Raw genomic sequence first — 20,824 nt, 5'->3', positions numbered from 1 at the left:
TTTTATATAATGTTTATATATTTTAATTAAAGCTAATAGGCGTTTATAAACATTTAGATTAAAATTAAAATTTGAATAATTTAATTAATACTATTTTTAATATTTTCCTTTATTTATTTTAAACTTTTGCATTTTCTGCAATTTCTTTTTGATTTTATTTTTTTAATTTTGTGCCTTGCTTCAAAAAGGTGCACACCTTGCCTTGTGCCTTGCACCTCGGATGCAAAATGGCCCTTGTGCTTTTTTTTGCACCTTGCGTTTTTAAAACATTGGCTTCATTACATTCAAACCATTCGCCAAGATAATCCCTGGTGAACACAGGTGTCTGGATATGATTGCTTGTTGTCATCTTTTAACAGCATAATATATTTACTGAACAAATGGATGGAAAAGGCACTGGATACGAAAATGCTTACTCTCTTATTTGATCAGAATATATTCACCAAAAAGATGGATGATAAGGTGAGGATATGTTTTTTTGATAAATAAGGTGAGGATATGTTCCACAATAGAGGTTACATTACCTAATCACTCTTTTTAGTATTTAGGTTTCTGCAACCTATTTTATTAAGAGGATTAGAACTAAATCCTCTTAATAACCCAATCAACTGTAGATCAATATCAAAGTATCAGCATTCAAGACATTACAGATCATCCAAAAAAGACTAAAACTGGATTCTACCTCTCAATTTCAGTGAATCAATATTTTAGGCATGTCATGTTCATCCATAAATGACAGGGTTTTCTTTTTATTTCGTTAATGATTAACAAGTATAATAATGATTTGATTATGAGTAATGGAACATTCCCACTGTTCTAGGCTCAGTTGTAATTTGGGTCATTGTAGAATGGGGTCGCATCTTGCGTCCCTATCGGCATAGTTTGTCTTCTAAATATTGATGTAATCCTTTTTCTAATAAAATGCTATCATTTATCAAAAAAAAATGGAACGTTCCCACTGCAACAACAATGTATGCTCAACTTCTCATAGTCAGGATCTCAATACAAAAATCAGGAACTCCATCTACAGCAACCATGAGAAGAGGTGGTCAGGTACAAATTCAAGAGGCTACAAGAACTAGGAGCAGGCGAAAAAGGACTGGGGCTGAAGTAGTTAGAAATGACTTAAGGACCCATAATTTAACAATAGATATAGTTGTTATAATGCGTGATTAAATATGTGGGCTTTTTCCTCTTTATGTTATTATTTTTATTGCTTTATTGGGGCTGAAGCTATTCAGCCAGGATTAGTTGTTTTTATTTGTTATTACGTATGCCTCACTAATCAGCGGCACATCTGTTTTTTGTGTATCCTTATCTCTTTAATATAAAATCTTGGAAACAACCTCTCTGTATGTGCAGGGGTTATCAGTGTTTTAAAAGCGCAAGGCGCAAAAAAAAGTGCAAGGGCCAATTTGCACCTAAGGCGCAAGGCGAGGCATGCACCTTTTTAAATAAGGTGCAAAACTACAAAATAAAAAGCTAAAGAATCAGAAAAAAAAAGTCAGAAAATTCAAAACAAATGCCAAAAAATTAAAAAAAAAAATGGAAATTTTTCAAAAAATATTAAACATAATGTTAATAAAAAAATATAAACTTAAATTTTAAAATAAATGTTTTAAAAAACCTATTATCTAAAATTAAAATACATAAATATAACATGTAAAGCATATTCAAATGAAAATTTAAAAATAAAAACAATCATATAAAGCATTTTCAAGCATGTAAAACCCACAATCTCTTTTTTTCCTTAATTGCATTGCTTCATGTAGCTAATGTGATGTAAAACATATTGCATTCTTGATTCTATGAATCACCTTTGTACCACACCCCTCAAGGCAAGCCCGAGCAAGTCTACGTTAGGGTTTGAAATTCCTATTTCTATCATAAAAAATAATGATTTTATAACTTTCATTGCCTTTTAAGAAGATATTTTATTGCAATGAATGAATGAACAACATTAGCAAATAGGACCAGGTGTGCGCCTTTTGAAAGGGGTGCACCTAGGACCTAGGTGAAGCGCATACCCCAAAATGCACCTCGCCTGTGTGCCTAGGCGCACCTAGGTTTTTAGTTTTTTTTTGTTTTTTCTTCAAATTCGGTTCGAAGGGGCCGGTTTAAGGTCCGTCCACCCCCTGAACCGGTCAAAACCCTGATACACCCTCTGTAGGGGCATATCGGGAACCTCCCGATACGATACATATCGGCTGATATGGGCCGATACGTATCGATACTTTGAACCTTGACCACTGGGGGTAATGCTGCATACATCTGTCCCTCCCCAGACCCCATATTGGTGGTGGGAGCCTCGTGCACTAGGCTGCCCTTTCTTATCTCTTTAATATAAAAGTCACTTTAGAGCCGACTGAGAGCACACTTGCTGCCCATCTATTTTCTTCTCTCTTCTATTGTCTTTCTTCTCTTTGCCCTAATCTCTATTGCAGGTATAAGAGCACTAACAATCTGATTCTGCTTGTTCCAATGTAGTTCTTCTCCTTTTCCATCTTCCACCTTATTTTTTTTCTGGTTACTGGTTAAGAAGCCCTTGATTTGATCGATATATACAAAAGGACCTGTATCTAGGGTTTCCCTTTGGGCATAGGGACCAAAGAGGAAGTTTCCTGCCTGGTGCATGCCCCACTAGACCTTGTTTACAGGCAGTATCCATTCGCCTACTAGAGAGATCTGTTTAGAACATATCAAAGAGGACTGAGTAGACAGTCCTAGATTAAGACAGTCCACATTCACCACTTTTTCATTTTGAATTTTTCCAGAACTTTTGTTAACTGACCTCACTTGACCAACTGTCCTTTCCATTTCTTCATTTTGCTCCACACCTCCAGCATTAGTTTTCTCTTCCTCTCTCTGAATAACTTGACTTTGCCCTGTCCTTCCATTTATTACTGACAATTCTCAAGTTGTAAAGAAACTTGTTTTCCAGTATCCCTTTGATTTCACAATTTGAATCTATTGCAAGACCCAACTCCAAAAACACCATTCTTTAGCTGTCAGAACACCTTTGTCGTGTACACCAAATGACCATTGTTTACTCCTTTTGGTTTTTCAAAACCTAGTTGCACACCAGTTCCTTCAATTAAAACATTTCAAGCCTTCAGCCTACCCAAATCCTTGCCCAACTTGCTTAAAAACACCTCTGTCACAGATTCATCAACTTTATATGCTGACCTAACCTCCACATCTTCCGATTCATTCAACCTTCAACAGCATCGTCACCATTATCAACAATAACCGCAACACCTCTCCCACCGCTATCTTCACTGATCAAGGTTCCAAGTATCATTCGACCAGCCACTTCATTGTATTTAGATTCATCCTCTTCCTGACATGGATATTTTCCATTCTTCTTACCCAATAAGACCCCTTTACAACCTTTCAAAAACTTCAGACTCTGAGACCTCCTCACCCTCATTCCTTGCCCCTTGATGAGAGTAGAATTTATCATATTTTTATCCCCAATTATTCTGTCTTTTATACTGAATTAGCACACAATTGGACTCATATTTCTGTTCAGGGCATGAAAAAAGGCATCAGGAGCAAAAAAAGACAAGTCAAATGATTTTTCATAGTTTTGACATCGTTCAGTAATCTGGGCCTAACTCGCGTATCCGAACTCCGAATGGGCTGATTCAAGATCCACTGGAAAGATAAGAGAAAAATCCACAACTTTCATGTTTTGGGCTTTTGCAGATTCGGCCTGCATCGAAGTCAAATCCGGGCCTGAAGTCGCAGCAATTTCATAGGAAGGCCCAATACGCAGCTGAAGCTCAACTTGCAGAAAAGCCTAGCTGAAGCCCAATTCGCAGAGGAGGTCTAATACGAATCCAAGAATAAGAAACTGAGAAGAGTCCTTCCAGATATAAATTCTTGATGTAATCTTAGAGAGATAATAGGATTGAGTTCATTAGATAAAAAGATAAGATTAGAATTAGGATAGGACTTTCTATTCTTGTAAAGATCAACTTCAAGAGGAAGTATGAGACCACCCCCTCCCCTTTAAGCTATATAAAGGAGGGGGCGGACCAGCTTTAGGCATCACACAATCACTCACTTCCTGATTTGAATCAAGAAGAAAAGAAGCAATCAGCCAAGAATTTCCAAGAATTCAAGAAACGTGGAGGAGGAGATCCAGAATTCAAGAATCCCCAAGAACAAGGTGGCGGCAAGAAGAGGAGATCTCAGCACCATGGGCGAATTCAAGAGTTCTTTCTTTCCCTTTGTTTTCTTTAATTCTTCCATCATGAACTGATTTGTTTCTTGCTAGGACTGTGGAAAGCCTAACCATGATAATGAATATATTTTTATCTCTATGATTTTTCCAAGATTGTGATTTCCATATAGTCTATGAATTATTTGCTTAATGTGATTAGGGGTGGCCATCTCATAACTGATTCGGTGTATATGAATGAATCGGGAGAGGAATTTATATACTCGACCACATAATTCATGGTGTGAATTGAATGGTATATAGGGATATATACACATGATTCATCTGAATATTTGAGTTTTTCTTGCACTTAATGCATTTCTATTATTGAGAACTCTAGTCAAGGGATCGAGGGGTTACTTGATAAAAATAGGTTTAATATATCTTGGAAAAGAATATTGAATAAAATTGGGAAAAACTTCAGCTTATGGGAATAACAATTAATCTTGGTTAATCGAACCCATCAATATTCATTACATTGGTTAGGTGGACGAAAGGTCCTAGCGATTTCATCATTTGCATATTCGACTAGTGATCACCCTTGCTTTTATTTTCTTTACTCCAGTTTTATTATCAGTAGTTCTTTCTCAATTCCAAATTTCGATTGTCCAAATAATTAGGGAAAACTGTGATTCTAATACTTATTTTGTTAAATCCCCGTGGGAACGATATTATTATACTACTTGATAATTAGTACACTTGTTAGGGTTATATATTTATAGCTATCAAGTTTTTGGCGCCATTGCCGGGGATTTAATCCTAAAATAATATTAGAATTTGTTAACCTTAATTAATTTGGACCTTTTATTTCTGTTTTTATTTTCTTTTTATTTATGTTATTATTTTCATTTTTGTTTATTTGTTCGAACTCTTGTTGTGTTCAGACTTATTAGTGCATGACACAGACTAGAAGAAAAGGACTAGCGAGATTCGATCCTGAAATAGAAAGAACCCTTCTTTATTTAAAGAGATGCTTAGGGAGTATCCTCACCATGGAATACCAGTTTGGTATCAAAATCAGACCTTTTATAATGGCATTACCCCCCTAATCGATCTATTATTGATGCAGCCGCAGGTGGCACTATCATGAGAAGAACAGCAGAGGAAGCCTATGACCTAGTAGAAGAGGTGGTGTCAAACAGCTACCAATGGAGTAATGATCGAACCAATCAAAGGGGAATACACCATATTGATTCCTTTGCTGCTCTATCGGCTCAACTTTCTAGTCTGAATAAGAAACTTGATACTCTTAATATTGCAGCAATAAATCTATAAAAGGAAGAGGGGGCGGCAGCCTTTAGACACAACATCCAACAGACTCAAGTCTTGTCTTCAGAACTGAGATCAGAGAAGAGAGAATTCTGCACCCTGCAAATACTCTCTAGCCGCCTCCTTCCTACAGCCGCCGCCTACATCAGTTCGATCTCCATTGCTTGGGAGAAATCAAGATTGGATCTTGATTCCAATCTTTTGGAGAAAAGATTGGTAGGAGTTGTATTCACAAGCCGTCCAGGTGATTTTGGGAAGAATCAAGTTCTTAGGAAGGACACTTTTGATTCTGCTCCACATTATACTGCGCCATCTTCAGTGGGATCAGATTTTGGTTTCTACCTTGGGCGTGAACACCTCCATTGAGAGATATTGTTTCTCTGCATCAAGTATTCTCTCTCTCCTCCTTTTGGTTCAAATCTGGTTCAGTTTATGGTTCAAGAATGATCCTTGAAAATATGATTTTATAAATAGGGAATTTGATTCCCAGTTGAAGGGAAAAGAAAAATTTTTGAAATTCGCCCCCTTTATTCCGCAATCTTGGGCGTCCATGTGATGGATTTCCTATCCCTTCATTCATACCATAAATTTCCTCTTTCAACCTTCACACCTTTCCTACACCTCCCCCTTATTCTCCATATAAGCCTCTTTTTGAAGCTCACCATGAAGGAACGCATTCTTGGTGTCAAAATGTAACAGGGAGCATTTTAGCAACCAAGGAAACAATTACTCATAAATAATTCATTTTGGCAACCAAAGAGAAAGTCTCAATATAGTCAATCCCATATGTCTGAGTGTACCCTTTAGCTACCAACCATGCTTTACACCAATCAACACTACCATCAGGTGACCTTTAACAATGTAAACCTATCTACACCCTACAGCTTGTTTGTCGGGAGGCAAGGAAGTCAGCTCCCAGGTATGGTTACAATCAAGAGAATGAACTTCAACCATCACCACTTAGTCAGGGGAGGCAAGGGCTTCTGGACAAAACAAGGAAACAGACAAAAAAAAAAAAAAGAAAGACAAGAAACAAGTCATTGAATGGAAGGAGACAAATAAGCAAAAGATACATAATGGGAAATAGGATAATCTTTACAAGTCTAATGATAGCTCAGCAGAAGCTGGAGAAGACCATTGTAGTTGAAAAATCTGATGACATTTCCACAGGTGTTCAAACATTGATTGTTGCACCCTCATACATATCCATAATTAGGTTCACATACAATTTGCACTCCTTTCCCATCCAAACCCTACTTGATATCTACATTCTACTCTACTTGCTTCAGCAATAGTATAATTAATCTGTTTCAGTACCCCAATTTACCATAGTATAGGAAACAATAAGGCTCATAAGTTCTCAAATGACAATTTATGCGACTGAATGAACAAAAAAAAAAGTCCAACAAAGAGAAAAAATAAAAAAGAAAGCACATATAAAGACAAAAGACTGTCTAAAAAATGAACATAAAAGAAATATAATTAGGATGAGTAGGAAGAGCATGCACAACTACCACTTGAATGAGCATACCAGGGGAAACAGAACCCATCATGAGATAGGATGTTATATTAGCATCAACAACGAAAGCTAAACGAGCATGGCCAGAAGATGGCCCATAGTTTTCTGCCCCAAGATAATCTCCTTGCTGAACAGTATTTCCATCAGTTGACATGTTTGTTGAGCTTACACTACAATGAGAACCATCTTCATCATCGCTGAGAATGGTACTAGGAGATCCAGGTATGCTTGAATCTTGGAGAACAGATGCTGGATCAATTACTTTTACAGCCCAGCCCAGTCGACAAGCAAAAGAAGCAGCAGCCTGGAGCTGTGAAAGGTCAGCTTGTAATGTTGCAGCCAGTTCAGCAACAGTTGCATTTTCACTTGAAACAACAAAAACAGCATAGAGTAACCTGGATAAAGAATTTTGAAGTGTTAGTATGAATGTTTTCTGAACAATAAATTATCAACTGCATGAAGATAATGGATCTACTGAGAATGGCATTGTTCTTGCCATGTTTTCAGGCCCAATAGGAGTGGGTGACTCTCTCAGAGTCGAGATCCATGCAGTTATGGAAGGAATCCAGAAAGCTAGGCAGATGAATATCAAAAAACTCATAATTGAAGGGGACTCGGAGGTGGTGGTAGGATGTCTGAAATAAAGACAACAGTGGCTTATGGAATTACAGCAATGTGAGGAGGAAATTTAGATGGCTGGTTCGAGAAATGGAAGTTAAGGTCACCTGGGTAAAAAGATCAGCTAATTCTTTTACGGATGGGTTAGCTAAACAAGGGGTGGAGAGGGAGTCAATGTTTTGGTCACAATTGTAATCTTTTTTTTTTTTCAATTCCTCCTCCTCTTTCTCTTTTTTCCTTTTTTCCTTTCTTGGGCTCAAACTGTAATTGGAAGATAAGAAAGTTTGTCTTCCTCTTTGTAATTATTGAGATTATCTAATCAATTGTGTTATTGATAAAAAAAATAATGGATCTACTGAGGGTCCACCAGAAACATCCAGAATAAAGAATCATAAGAACTTACTCTTCAATAGGATCTTCATAGGACTGCTCCCTATTGGAAACAAAACCTTCCAGCCTAGAAACTGAATCAGAGTAAGCATTAAGAATTTTGAAGGTGCAATTTAAAAAGAACTCAAATAAGTTTAAAACAAAGAATTCCAGAACCCACTTTTAGCTGTGTCCCTATACCGGGCACAATATATTATGGCATGTTATGAGTTGCATACAAGGGAAATTGATGAACATGGATTGATACAACTCAAGAAATCCGTATGCCAAATAAAGAAAAAATAATGCATTCAACCAAGCTACAAGCCCTAGCTATCAACCATATAACACACTAATGAGTTTTAGCAGGAAAACCACAGCAAGTAACTAAGTTATTATATGTTGTATTTCACTAGAAAAAAATGTATGTCCTCTGAAAATTTTGAATGTAGTTCAAGCAATGCAGTACATGTACAAGTTTATATATTTCACATTATATAGGCAAATATACGGCAATATTCCACAGAAGATACAAAATTCTAAGCATCATAGTTTAGTGAGTTAGTATAGATAATTTAGCAACTGATCAATAACAATAGTAGAATTTTAATTCAGGAATCATACTGCTTGAAACAAAAATATGAAGATATACAGATTACCTTTAAACCGATCATCAGGATACACAGGGACATCAAAATAGATCAAGCCTCGTCGGTGAAGGCCCCTTGCAATGTCAGGATCAAAAAGAACAAAGGAATTTGCTTCCTCCTTGCAGACTTTGTCTATAGTTGCCATTTCTTCTTCAGTAAGTTTCTAGAGACATGTAAAATAAAAAATATGAGTAGTTTTATGTCATTTGAATGGAAGTTTGATCTATGAACACAAGATACATGTATGAATTGTGTAGAGACTGAGAAGATCTAGCCACAGGGCTATTTTTGTACTTTTACTTTTCTTTGTTGTATAACTATTCTTTGTACTCTTTCTTTTGTACACTAAGGGAAGATTTGTCCTTTTATCTTTTTAATATATCTTTTAGGGTGTCGACTGACACATGGTGTCACACCCACCAAATCTGTTGTCTCTTTCTTTCTCTTTCTGAACCTTCAACTTGACTCTAACATGGTATCAGAGCAGGTCACGGATTGATCTACACATCACATCTCGTTGAACATCTCAGTCATTACTGGTTCAAGAACTCTCTAACATTATTTGAGAAGTTCCTAAGTGTCCTTTAATCTTCTTCCTAGATTCACTACAGATCTGAACTTTACAGATCTTTTTCCTGGACTGCTGCACCATCGGATTCACCTTTCTTCTTAGATCTCCTTGTAGAAACATCAGATCAGCCTGAAATCTTAGATCTAGTGTCACCCAGAGCAGATCTACTGAATCCCTTTGGTTTGGTTTGGATCGGTTTTGACTTTGAGGGGTTTTGATCCACTCTTCAGTTCGGAAGAACATTACAGTTACCTTTTTTGGACATCAGCTGAAAGGTATTCTTCTTTTCTTCCTCTGGTTCGAATCTTATTGATTTTCTGGATGTGTGTTGTTGTTGCTTTTTGTCTCCCAATGGCATCAGAAAGGATGCAGGTTCTTCCTATTAAGTTCAATGATACGAACTACGCATTATGGAAGTTCAACTTTCAATTTCATGTCGAAGCTAAGGGACTTTGGGGATATCTGGATGGCTCTGTATCTAAGCCTGATGACTCTAATGTTAAGGGACTGAATCAATGGAAGATCGACAACGTAAAGATTGCATCATGGATTCTAGGTTCAGTCAAAACTAAAATTGCTATTCCTATGATAAGGTACAGGACAGCCTATGAGATGTACCAGTAACTCGAGAAAGTTATTCAGCAATCAAACACCTCTAGGTAGTATCAGATAAATGTTGATATCTTCTCATACTATCAGGGAGACAAAAAGGTCCAACAATATTATGCCGGATTCATCAATCTTCGGACAGAATATTGAAGGGATGAGAGATCCATCGTATGGACGCCCAAAGATTGCGGAATAAGGGGGCGAATTTCAAAAATTTTTCTCTCCCTTCAACTGGGAATCGCATTCCCTATTTAGAAAATCATATTTTCAATGATCATTCTTGAACCATAAACTGAACCAGATCTGAACCAAAAGGAGTAGGAGAGAATTATACCTAATACGGAGAAATAGTATCCCCCAATGAAGGTGTTCACACCCAAAGAAGGATCCAAAGACTGCTCCCAGTGAAAATAGCACAGTGCAGGATGGAGCAGAATTAGCAGTGTTCTTTTCCAAGAACTCTGTCCTTCGCAAGAAACAGGAGGATGGCACATGAGCACAGCTTCCTATCAATTCTTCCTCAAAGAACTGATGTCAAGATCAAATCTTGACTTCTCCCAGAACTGGAGATCGAACTGGAAAACAGGGCGGCAAGAACAAGGAGGCGGAAAGAAAGAATTCTGCAGGGTTGCTTAATTCTTTCTTCTGTGTTTTTCAGCACTAAAGAGGATCTGAATATCTCTGTCTTCTAAAGGCTGCCACCCCCTCCTTCTTTTGTTAGCCTAAAAGATCAGCTCCTAATCCAATTAGGAGTTGCTTATCCAAATCATATTTGGATCAGCCCTCTCTTTAGGAGATAAGGATAAACCCTTATCTTATCTGCAGATTAGATTAGCTTTCTCCTAATCTCATTAGGAGGTTTCTAGATCTGAATCACATTCAGATTTGGACTCTCTGAGTGGATAGGGTCAAGACCCTATCCTATCTGCTAATCCATCTCAGAATTCACCGCATAATTAACTAATTAAATAGCCAAGTTCGAAATGGGCTTTAGGCCCATTAAGCTTATGTGCTCACTTAACCTTCCTAACTGCTGCCCAGTTGAGCTTCCTTGTATGGCGTGTGATCCAAGCATTGATCTATACATCAGCCACATGGATTCGGCCCAGCCTTTGTTACAAGGCCTAGCCGAATACACTATTATGGGCAGTGCACCCCCTGAAACCCATCAAATGGGCTCTATAGGCCCAACACTTACCCTAAGTGGTCCCTGGGCCAAGCCACCTTGTAACACCTAGGGACTGTGGGCAGATGCAAGATTAGTCCACCAGGTATTACCCTCAATGGTCTTACACTTAACCTCTCAGCACAAAATGATCAAACACTGCCCGACAAGAGAGGACCTCTCCCTCGGTTGCAAGGAACAGTGTTGCACTCTCTCAAATATGGATCCCGGGAATTAAAACCTTTCGCAAACATTTCAGAAACCATAATGTATATAAACATTTATATCTCATATAAAATATACTTTGCAAAACAAATCTCAACGATTGAAATCGGCTGCCAGCAGTCTTGGTTTCCATCAATGAGAGTGCATCCCCGATCATTACCTTTGTCCGACAAAGGGGCTGATCCTGTCACTACGATCACCCACTCAGATGAATTCTCAAACTGTCCCAACATACCCAGGTTTTGACCCCCGCTAAGGATCTCACTGATTGGTACATCAAAGACGGCCCAATCCGACACCTAGTGCAGTATCATAATCGAGTCTAGGGGTCGGGTGTAACTTTCCAGTTTTGCCCATCAATCTCCAAGGTCCACGGCAATATTGGAAATCTGGTCCAGTTCATAGATTCAATTAATCCTACACTGTATGTGCCTAGGGTCTCACCCTGGCAATTGAGACAGGTCACCCCAACCGACTTGGTGGCACCACAGTGTCAGCCTTATCAGGATAGGTCTCCCCAGACCGACCCATTGGCTGTGAACATTCTAAACTAACACGAGTCTCATTAAGTGTCCAGTTTAAGGGTATTACACAGAAACATACCAAGGGAACATGAATCAAATATGTACTTTTATTCATTTACAATAAACTCATAGTGCACATCATTCTGATTGAAGCTAAGGGCACACAAAACTGTCTAACAAATATGAGTTAGATTACATGGGAAATGATCCTTCAGACTGTTGCTGAAGTACATGAAGGAACACTTCGACAAGAGAAAAATTATGCATTTCCTAATGCACCTACAGTCAGAGTTTGAAGTTGTCAGATCTAATATCCTGAGTTGAGGAACACTTCCTAACTTATATACTATCCTTGTAGAAATTTTGAGAGCAGAAACCAGATTGACTACACAGACTACACTGAATGGAAGGAAAGATTACAACATTGATGTTTGTCTTCCGGGCAACTAAACCAAAAGGGAAGGACTTCTATAAGGTACAATGTTATGAATGTAAAGAGTATGGGCACGTTGTCTCCCATTGTAAGAAGAACACATGCACATATTGTTACCGAATGTCCTACCCGGCCTCAAAAAGGTAGTGGATCAAATCAGAAGAAAGGAAGCTACAAGGCCTATTAGACTGCTATAGATGGTGCAGATGCCTTCTCCTCTTATTTCTATGGCTGGCCAAAACGACACCTCTAGCGGGATGTCTGAAGAACAGATTTGACAGCTCATGTCCTCGATCATCTCTTCAGCTTTCCCTACTATTGGTTTGTCTAGTAAGTTACCGATCTATTGCCCTTCACCAAACCACCTCTAGTAATATTGACTCAGGAGCCTCTAACCATATGATAGGGGCCACTCTCGGTCAGTCCCAAACCCCACCTTCCTAATAAACATATTATCACTGCCAATGGTGAAAAACTAGATATACTTGGTTGTGATGATTTGTATTTATTTACCTCTAAGTTATCTTTGTTTCATTTGTCCAAAACTTTATTTCTACCTAAGCTTACCACCAATTTGATTTCTATTGGCCAACTTGTAGAGGAAGGTAACAATGTCTCATTTACTTCTGATGGTTGTTTGATACAGGACCAACAAACTATGGAGGTGAAGGGGAAGGGGCGTAGACTGGGAAGACTATTTGATTTGGAATTTAAAATGAATAAGATTGCACCTGCTTCTACTTTGTGTTTGCTTTCTACTACTTCATGCTTTGAATCTTTTAATTGTAACAATGACTGGCATTTGTGGCATAAAAGACAGGGCCATCCATTTTCTAAGAAACTTGATCAGTTATTTGCTTCTGGTAGTTTACTTGTTTCTATTGTTTCCTTTAAAAATGTGAATAAAAATTGCATCACTTGTGGTTTGTGTAAGAGTCATAGTTTACCTTTTCCTTTTCAATTTAAGCATGCAACAGTTCCTTTTTATTTAATACATAGTGATGTCTGGTCGTCTCCAGTTGTCTCATGGCTGGGATATAAGTACTTTGTAACCTTTTATTGATGACTGCACCCGTTTCACTTGGGTTTATTTTTTTCGAAAGAAATCTGAAGTGTATACTGTATTTAAACACTTTCACACCTATGTTACTACCCAATTTGATGCTCAAATATGTGTGCTACAATCAGATTCAGGGGGAGAGTATATTGATGGGAATTTCCAAAATTATTTAAAAGAACATGGAACTCAACCCCAAAAATCCTATCTAGGCAGCCCACAACAAAACGGGGTAGCAGAAAGGATGAATGGGCATATCTTGAGTGTAGTCATAACACTTCTACAAGATTCTCATGTGCCCTCTTGGTTTTGGGTGGAGGCGGCCAGCACTGTTGTGTATCTCATAAATCATCTTCCTCATCTGTTTTGAATAACTCTTTTCCTTTTCAATCTCTCTTTCACAAACCCCCAGACCTATCCATGCTCAGGGTTTTTTGTTGTGCTTGTTTTGTTCACCTTCCACCACATGAACGCACAAAGTTAACTACACAAGCAACTTTGTGTGCCTTTATGGGGTATAGTTTTGAACATATTCCTTTGTTATGATCCTTCTGTTCATCGTATTAGAATCTCTCGTAATGTAGTTTTTCTTGAAAGTGTCCTTTTTTGAACATATTATAAAATTCCTAGCTCCTTCCATTTCCTTGTTGCATGGTTTTGATTGTACAGGTACCTCAGATATTCCTTTGTCGCCTCCGCAACAACTTCAGACCTACTTCAGAAAGCAATGGCCTTCTTTAGTCTCAACGCTCTCCTCTGCTTTGCCACCAGTTGCTGATCTAGTCACTCCAATTGCCTCAATAAGTGTACCTGACCTTCCCCTTGAACCTACTGTTCCCACTTTACGCCGTTCCTCTAGAATTTTTCACCCACTTGACCGTTATGGTTTTTCACCAAACCATAGCTCATTTTCCGTTGTTTTATCTACCACAAACATTCCAAGATCTTACTAGCAAGTTGTAGCAAAACCACACTGGAAAGATGCCATGGATTCTGAGATTCAAGCCCTTCTTGAGAATGGCACCTGGAACTTGGTCAGAGCTCCACTTGAGACATCTCTCATAGGAAGTCGATGGGTCTACTCTGTGAAACTAAAATCCAATGGAAGCCTAGACACATACAAAGCTAGGTTGGTTTCACAAGGCTATAAATAGGAATATGCGATAGACTTTGAAGAGACCTTTGCTCCTATAGCTAAGATGACCACTGTACGACTTCTAATGGTTGTATCTGCAGCCAAGCAGTGGACAATCCATCAGATGGATGTCAAGAATGCTTTTTTCCATGGAGAGTTGAAAGAGACAGTCTATATGAAGCCCCCTCCTGGATATTGTACAGACCCACAGCTTGTTTGTTGTCTGAAGAAGTCACTTTATGGCCTAAAGCAAGCTCCTAGGGCTTGGTTTGAGAAGTTCAGATCTATCATCGCTGATGTTGGCTTTATCCAAAGTTCTTCAGATTATTATTTATTCATCTTAAGGTGGAAGCAGGGAGTAACAATATCACTCCTCTATGTCGATGATATTCTCATTACAGGGGATGATATAGAAGGAATTGCTAGGCTACAACAGTTACTCAATGAGTCCTTTAAAATAGACTCGGGGCCTTTGACATACTTATTAGGACTTGAAGTGAGCAGAAACTCTAGGGGCTACTTTCTTAACCAACAAAAGTATGCGGCTGATCTCGTTAAACTGGAAAATCTTAGTGACTCTAAGATTGTGGATACCCCACTAGAACTGAATTTCAAACTCAACAAAGATGATGGTTCTCTTCTTGAAGATTTTACCCTTTACGTCAACTAGTGGGCAATTTAATATATCTCACCATGACTCGGCCAAATATATCTTATGAAGCTCAAATAGTGAGTCAGTTTGTGTCTTCCCCAAGACAACCTCATTTAGTTCTTCGGATCATTAGATATGTGCGAGGCACTCTGTCACACGGGATATTCTCTTCCTCATCCTCTATTAACCTAATGGCTTATGTGGATGTTGATTGGGTTGGATGCCCTGACACCCGACAATCCATTACTGGCTGGTGTGTATTCTTAGGCAACTATCTTATCTTGTGGAAGTGCAAGAAACAAGCTATTGTGTCCAAATCTTCAATTAAAGCTGAATACAGGACTATGTCTTCCGTGTGTAGTGAAATCATATGGCTTCGGGCTCTTCTATTTGAAATACTTCATGAACCACCATCCTTTGTTCCTTTCTATGCAAACAATGTCAGTGCAATTAAAATTACTTCCAACCCCATCTTCCATGAGCGCACCAAACACATAGAAGTTGATTGCCACTTCATCCGCGATCTCCTTCTTGAGGGTACCGTATCTCTTCCTCATGTCTCGGGCTCGGCATCTATTTCTCATGGACAAATTGATGCTTATTCCTAGGCATCAGTTTGAGGGGGAGTGTAGAGACTGCAAGAAGATCTAGCCGCAAGGCTATTTTTGTACTTTTACTTTTCTTTGTTGTATAACTATTCTTTGTACTCGATTTCTTTTGTACACTAAGGGCAGATTTGTCCTTTTATCTTTTTAATATAAATATATCTTTTAGGGTGTCGACTGACACATGGTGTCACACCCACCAAATTTGTTGCCTCTTTCTAAACCTTCCACTTGACTCTAACAAATTGCATCTCAGAAACTAATGTTACAGTAGTTTATTTACATGAGCACCCTATTCTTTAGGGCAGAAAACAGATCAGATCAAATTGGATATATCTACTTCCAAATTTAATTTATTAATATTTACATTCAAAATGAATTTGCATCATATTCAAACGATACCATATCAGATCGGTGTGGGATCCATTAGATCCAATAATAAACATATAGAGTTCAGATCATCTTGAATTTGAATTTGGAAAAGAAGATAACTTGCAATGCCTACTTTTGTTTTTCTTTGTCTTTTACATTTTATCTTTCTCCTGTTATTGTATTTGAACCAAAACTCATTACAATTCAAAACCAGAATGAGAAGCATGGCAAACCTTAAATTCTTCCAATGTAAAGTTAACAAGGCAAACTCCCCACCATGGTTCAATTGTAAAGTCAACTGGTTGTGTAGGCAATAATTCTTTTGCAATTGATTTGTTCAGCTTCCACATAATTTTCTGGCAGCACCAACAGACCAAAATGGTTATCAAGACAAGAAAAAAAAAAAAAAATAGCCTATGTCAAGGTAGACCACATATAGCTGACATTCTGCATCCTAAAAGTAGAGGATTAATATTGCTTGTAGAATTAATTAACAAAACATAAAATACAAGTAATGAATTGAACATAGAGCTCATTATAAATAACTAATAAGCATTATGACAGAAATAGAAGGGAATATTTTTCATTTCTGGAAAAATAAACTGAAAATAACTGCAAGGACCATATCAAAGTAGTGATTTTACTAAAAAACACCCTAGGACAGGGATGAGATCTATAATCTTTCAAGTACATGATTTGGAGTGCTTGCTTAGAATTTAGAAATTACTAAATAGAAAAAAATGACAAGAAATTAATGGAATAATCTAAAAACAATTATATTTTCTTTAAAACAGAAGAACAATTATAATTCCATACAAAGGAGAAAGATAGTTTAGGGAACTTTTCTACAGAATGCAGCATTGCTCCAAAGGTCATGGTGAGAAGTTAAACTTTGAGTATCACTACAAGATAACATTTTCTTTATCAGTAACAAAAGAAGTCAAAAATAACCACCATCAAGCCCAAACAATAAAAGCATTACATTTATGACCTGGTTTCCCAATATTTGTGGTGGGAATGGGACCCAGGGGAAAAAAGTATAACATAAGTGAGCAATGGCACGAAAATAAGGTTGAGTGTGATCAATGGTGCCACAACCAACCTCTTTAGGAAGGTGTGCTTCAAGGGGAATTTTCCATGTGGACAAATTTGGAGTCACCCAGCCCCCTCAAAGGAGGCATTTATGGTATGAACAGGTTTCATAGGTAAGCATCTAACAAAGATCATAGTTTTCAAGGCGCCAAGGGGAGGCTAGGCGACAGGGGGGCGCCTTGTCGCCTAATCGCCTGGGCAATGGATTTTTTTAAGTAAAAAATACATTCCTAGGTAGTTCCCTAGTTTCCATAACCATCTTTCCTTAATAACTAACCCTAAGAAAATTATAAACTCCATGTTTAAGTTTAGAAAATCGACATATTTATGAGAAGAAAAAAAAGAAAGAAAAGAAAATTCAACAAATATGGGGACTGAACCCCTATTTTTGTTATAGGAAAAGAAGAAGAAGTAGTAGAGGAAAAAATGTGTTGATTAGATAAAACTTTAAGTTTTTTCCTTACTTATTGGTTCAGATTCTGAAGTCTTTGAGGGTTCAATACAGCAGTTAGCAATTCTATGTGTTAATTAAACCCTAACAAATAAGAAAATAATAAAAAGAAATTAGCTTATAAACACAAAAAATGAATATTTTTGTTTAATGATGTCTATTTTATAATTATAATCTAAAAAAAGTAACAATATAAAAGTACTTTATAAGACAGCATACAAAACTGCATGATGACTGGGCGAGGCGAGCCTCCAAGGGTGCCTTGTCACCTAGGCGTCGCCTTGGCAACTATGACGAAGATAATCTGATCTGTAGAAGAATAGACCTCCCAAGCAAGGATCAAATGCCATGTCAACAAAGTGGTTGAATTGACTAATCACCTCTTTGTTCACTGTAAAGCATGCAGACTTTTGGTGAAAGATGGTACTTCCAGCAATCCACAAAGGATGTTTTCAAGTATTCAAACTAGAAAAGGCCAAATAAAGTATGCAAATCCCAAGCTCCTGTTCTCTAATCTTTCTTGACTCCAACTAAAAGTATCAAACATTTGAAGACTGCATGCACAATTCTTTCAAGAAAAGAGTTTGCTAAAAGTAAAATGAGCAAATTTCAATCTCTTTTTCTCTCAAATTTCTTGTGCTACCAACTAAAAAGAGTAGATTATCTGGAGATGCATAAAGAAAGCTTAGTTCTGTAATCAGTTCAGAAGGAGAGAAATGCAGAAAGAGTTCTCCAAGATAAATGGAACCATCTGGAAGGTTTGATAAAATGTCATACATTTGAGGGTGTGATGGAACCACGCCCCAACACTGCATATGAATGACCAGCCCAGGCCTAGGTTAATGCCCCAAGTGCACCCACCGGGCCCTATCAATCTCCCATGAAATTTGTTTACAGGAGGAAGCCATGTCATCCAGTTGGTTAGGCTGTTCGGCTAAGAACATGTTGGCTACAAATCTGGTACGTAGAGGTTGTATGAGTATTAACAGTGGTGCTAAAAATATTAAGAAAGAAATTCCCTTAAACCCCTCTTCCCTCTCATTCTTGTCCAAGGACGTAGAGTCCCCTTCAAGAGACACCTGAGTTAAGAAGTAACTCAACAAATTGGTATTAGAACTGCAGATCATATCAATCCTTGGAAGATGAATACTAGATCGGCAATAGTAGAAGACAATAGATCAATTAGAGAGAGGCCCTCACAAGATTGAAGGCAATTTGAAGGAGATCAATCAGGCGCTAACAACAGTGATGTTGCAGTGTGAACACTTGCTACCCCGTGGAGTGGAGAATGACCAGGAGACATCGAGTATTGGAAGTATCAGGTGAAGAAGAAACTTCACCAGAAAATTTGCCAAGTTGGACTTCCCTACATTTTCAGGTGAGGACTCAATTGTCTCAATCTACCTGAATGGAGAGCCACTTTCTTGATACAGAAGCCCCATCCTCAGGTCACATGGTCAGACTTCACGGAATCTCTATGTGTGAGGTTCAAACCATCAGATTTTAAAGATTATGATGAAGACCTTCCCAAATTGAAACAGACTGGATCTGAATGTGAGTATCAAATCGAAGTGAGAACATACATGCCTTAAGATGGATAAGAAGGCTCTAGTAGGGAGTTTAGTGGATATCTTAAGGGAGGAAATACATGCCTTGAAGTTAAGGGGTGAAGGCCTACAACAACCACGGTCACCACAGGTCTCATGTGACTGTAGGAAGAAAAATTAAATTGAATGCGATGGTTCAGCCAGCCAGTTGGCCTGATTCTGAAGACCCCAGTTCACCAAGTGGACCAAACTGGACTAAAGAACCAGAGTCCCACCCATACTGCCTTATAAGAAACTCACATGGGCCGAGATGCAAGCCTGACATGAGAAAGGCCTGTTCTACAACTGTGAGAAGAAATTCACCCCAGGCCAAAGGTGCAAGGCCCAATAGATTTATTTTCTCGAAATAGATGACCTAGTGGGCGTGAATTGCCAAAAGTTTCACTACAAGCTACAATGGGCATTGGTTCACCTCAGACCATGAAGATTGAAGGTAATCTGAAGGGTTGACCCATTATTATTCGAATAAACAACAAAATTACACTAAATTTCATCTCCCATGGCTTAGCCAAGCAACTAAGTTTAGACGTATAGTAGACTCAAACCATTCTTAGTCCATTGTGGCAGACAGTAACAAACTGTCTTGTGAAGGTTCATGCACCAATAAGCTCAAGGTATAGAACAAAGAGATTGAGGTAGACCTCCACCCCCTAAACTTTATTTTTGCAGATATTGTTTTAGGCATCGAATGGCTACATCAATTGGACCATGTGCTATGTGGGCCCATCTTACAATGGATATCTCCCTGGATGGAGTAACCTACCAGCTAAAAGGTTACCGGGATAAAGCATATTAGACAGAGGCTAACCTGAAATGTTGCCAATGGATGAGACAGCTGAAACACATGCATTTTGGGGTGGTAACAACTGGGTCATAATTATGTTCACAAGAGAAATACAACCCAGTGGCAGAAAACCAGTTCACCAACATGAACAGATATTGTAACAGTATGCTAAGGTCTTTGAAGACCCTAAGGACTAGCATCTGTCATGGCCAAGTGATCAAACATCCCCCTTCTACCAGGAGCATCCCCAACCAATATAAAGTCATATTCAAGGTTCGTTACAATATGAGTTTCGGTCGTATCGTATCGGTACTTAGAAACAGTCAATACATACTTTTTTTTAGTTTTTTTTCGAAGTTTAGCTTTTTGGGAAGCTTAGAAGATATTTTTTATTATTAAAAAATTGGGGGTCCGAAACACCTGGAAATAGGCGTTTCAGACCGAATCCTTTTCAACAGATACGATACGATATGCCCCGTATCGGGCATATTGTATCGGTACTTTGAACCTTGGTCATATTGCTACCCGCACTATCATAAGCCTGAGATTGAAAAAATAGTGTAGGAACTCCTTGTTAGACAATTTTGTATGCCCTTAGCTTCAATCAAAATGATGTACTTTATGAATTTATTGTAAATGAATAAAAGTACATATTTGATTCATGTTCCCTTGGTATGTTTCTGTGTAATACCCTTAAACTGGACACTTAATGAGATTCGTATTAATTTAGAATATTCACAGCCAGTGGGTCGGTCTGGGGAGACCTATCTAACAAGGCTGACACTATGGTGCCACCAAGTCGGTTGGGGTGACTTGTCTCAGCTACCGGGGTGAGACCCTAGGCACATACAGTGTAGGATTAATTGAATCTTTGAACTAGACCAGATTTCCA

General features: G+C 38.2%; 1 protein-coding gene across 8 annotated transcripts in view; it reads right to left on the bottom strand.

Moving 5' to 3' along the window:
* The window catches only part of LOC148846173 (FAM91 carboxy-terminus protein), a 96,543-nt gene that overhangs the window by 16,351 nt on the left and 59,368 nt on the right, over positions 1-20,824 (bottom strand). For all 8 annotated transcript variants that reach the window (XM_088955375.1, XM_088955381.1, XM_088955376.1 and 5 more), the window contains 4 exons: positions 16,232-16,354; positions 8,660-8,813; positions 8,035-8,095; positions 7,026-7,408 (listed from right to left, as the gene is read on the bottom strand). In XM_088955375.1, the coding sequence (XP_088811501.1) occupies positions 7,026-7,408; positions 8,035-8,095; positions 8,660-8,813; positions 16,232-16,354 (721 nt within the window). The remainder of the gene's footprint in view (positions 1-7,025; positions 7,409-8,034; positions 8,096-8,659; positions 8,814-16,231; positions 16,355-20,824) is intronic.

This window comes from Nelumbo lutea, chromosome 7 (genome assembly GCF_056320005.1).
Source record: "Nelumbo lutea isolate HS-2025 chromosome 7, American lotus-T2T, whole genome shotgun sequence".
NCBI classification, from domain to species: Eukaryota; Viridiplantae; Streptophyta; class Magnoliopsida; order Proteales; family Nelumbonaceae; genus Nelumbo; species Nelumbo lutea.
Note: the sequence above shows the minus strand (reverse complement) of the source record. Positions and strands in the feature narration are given on the sequence as shown.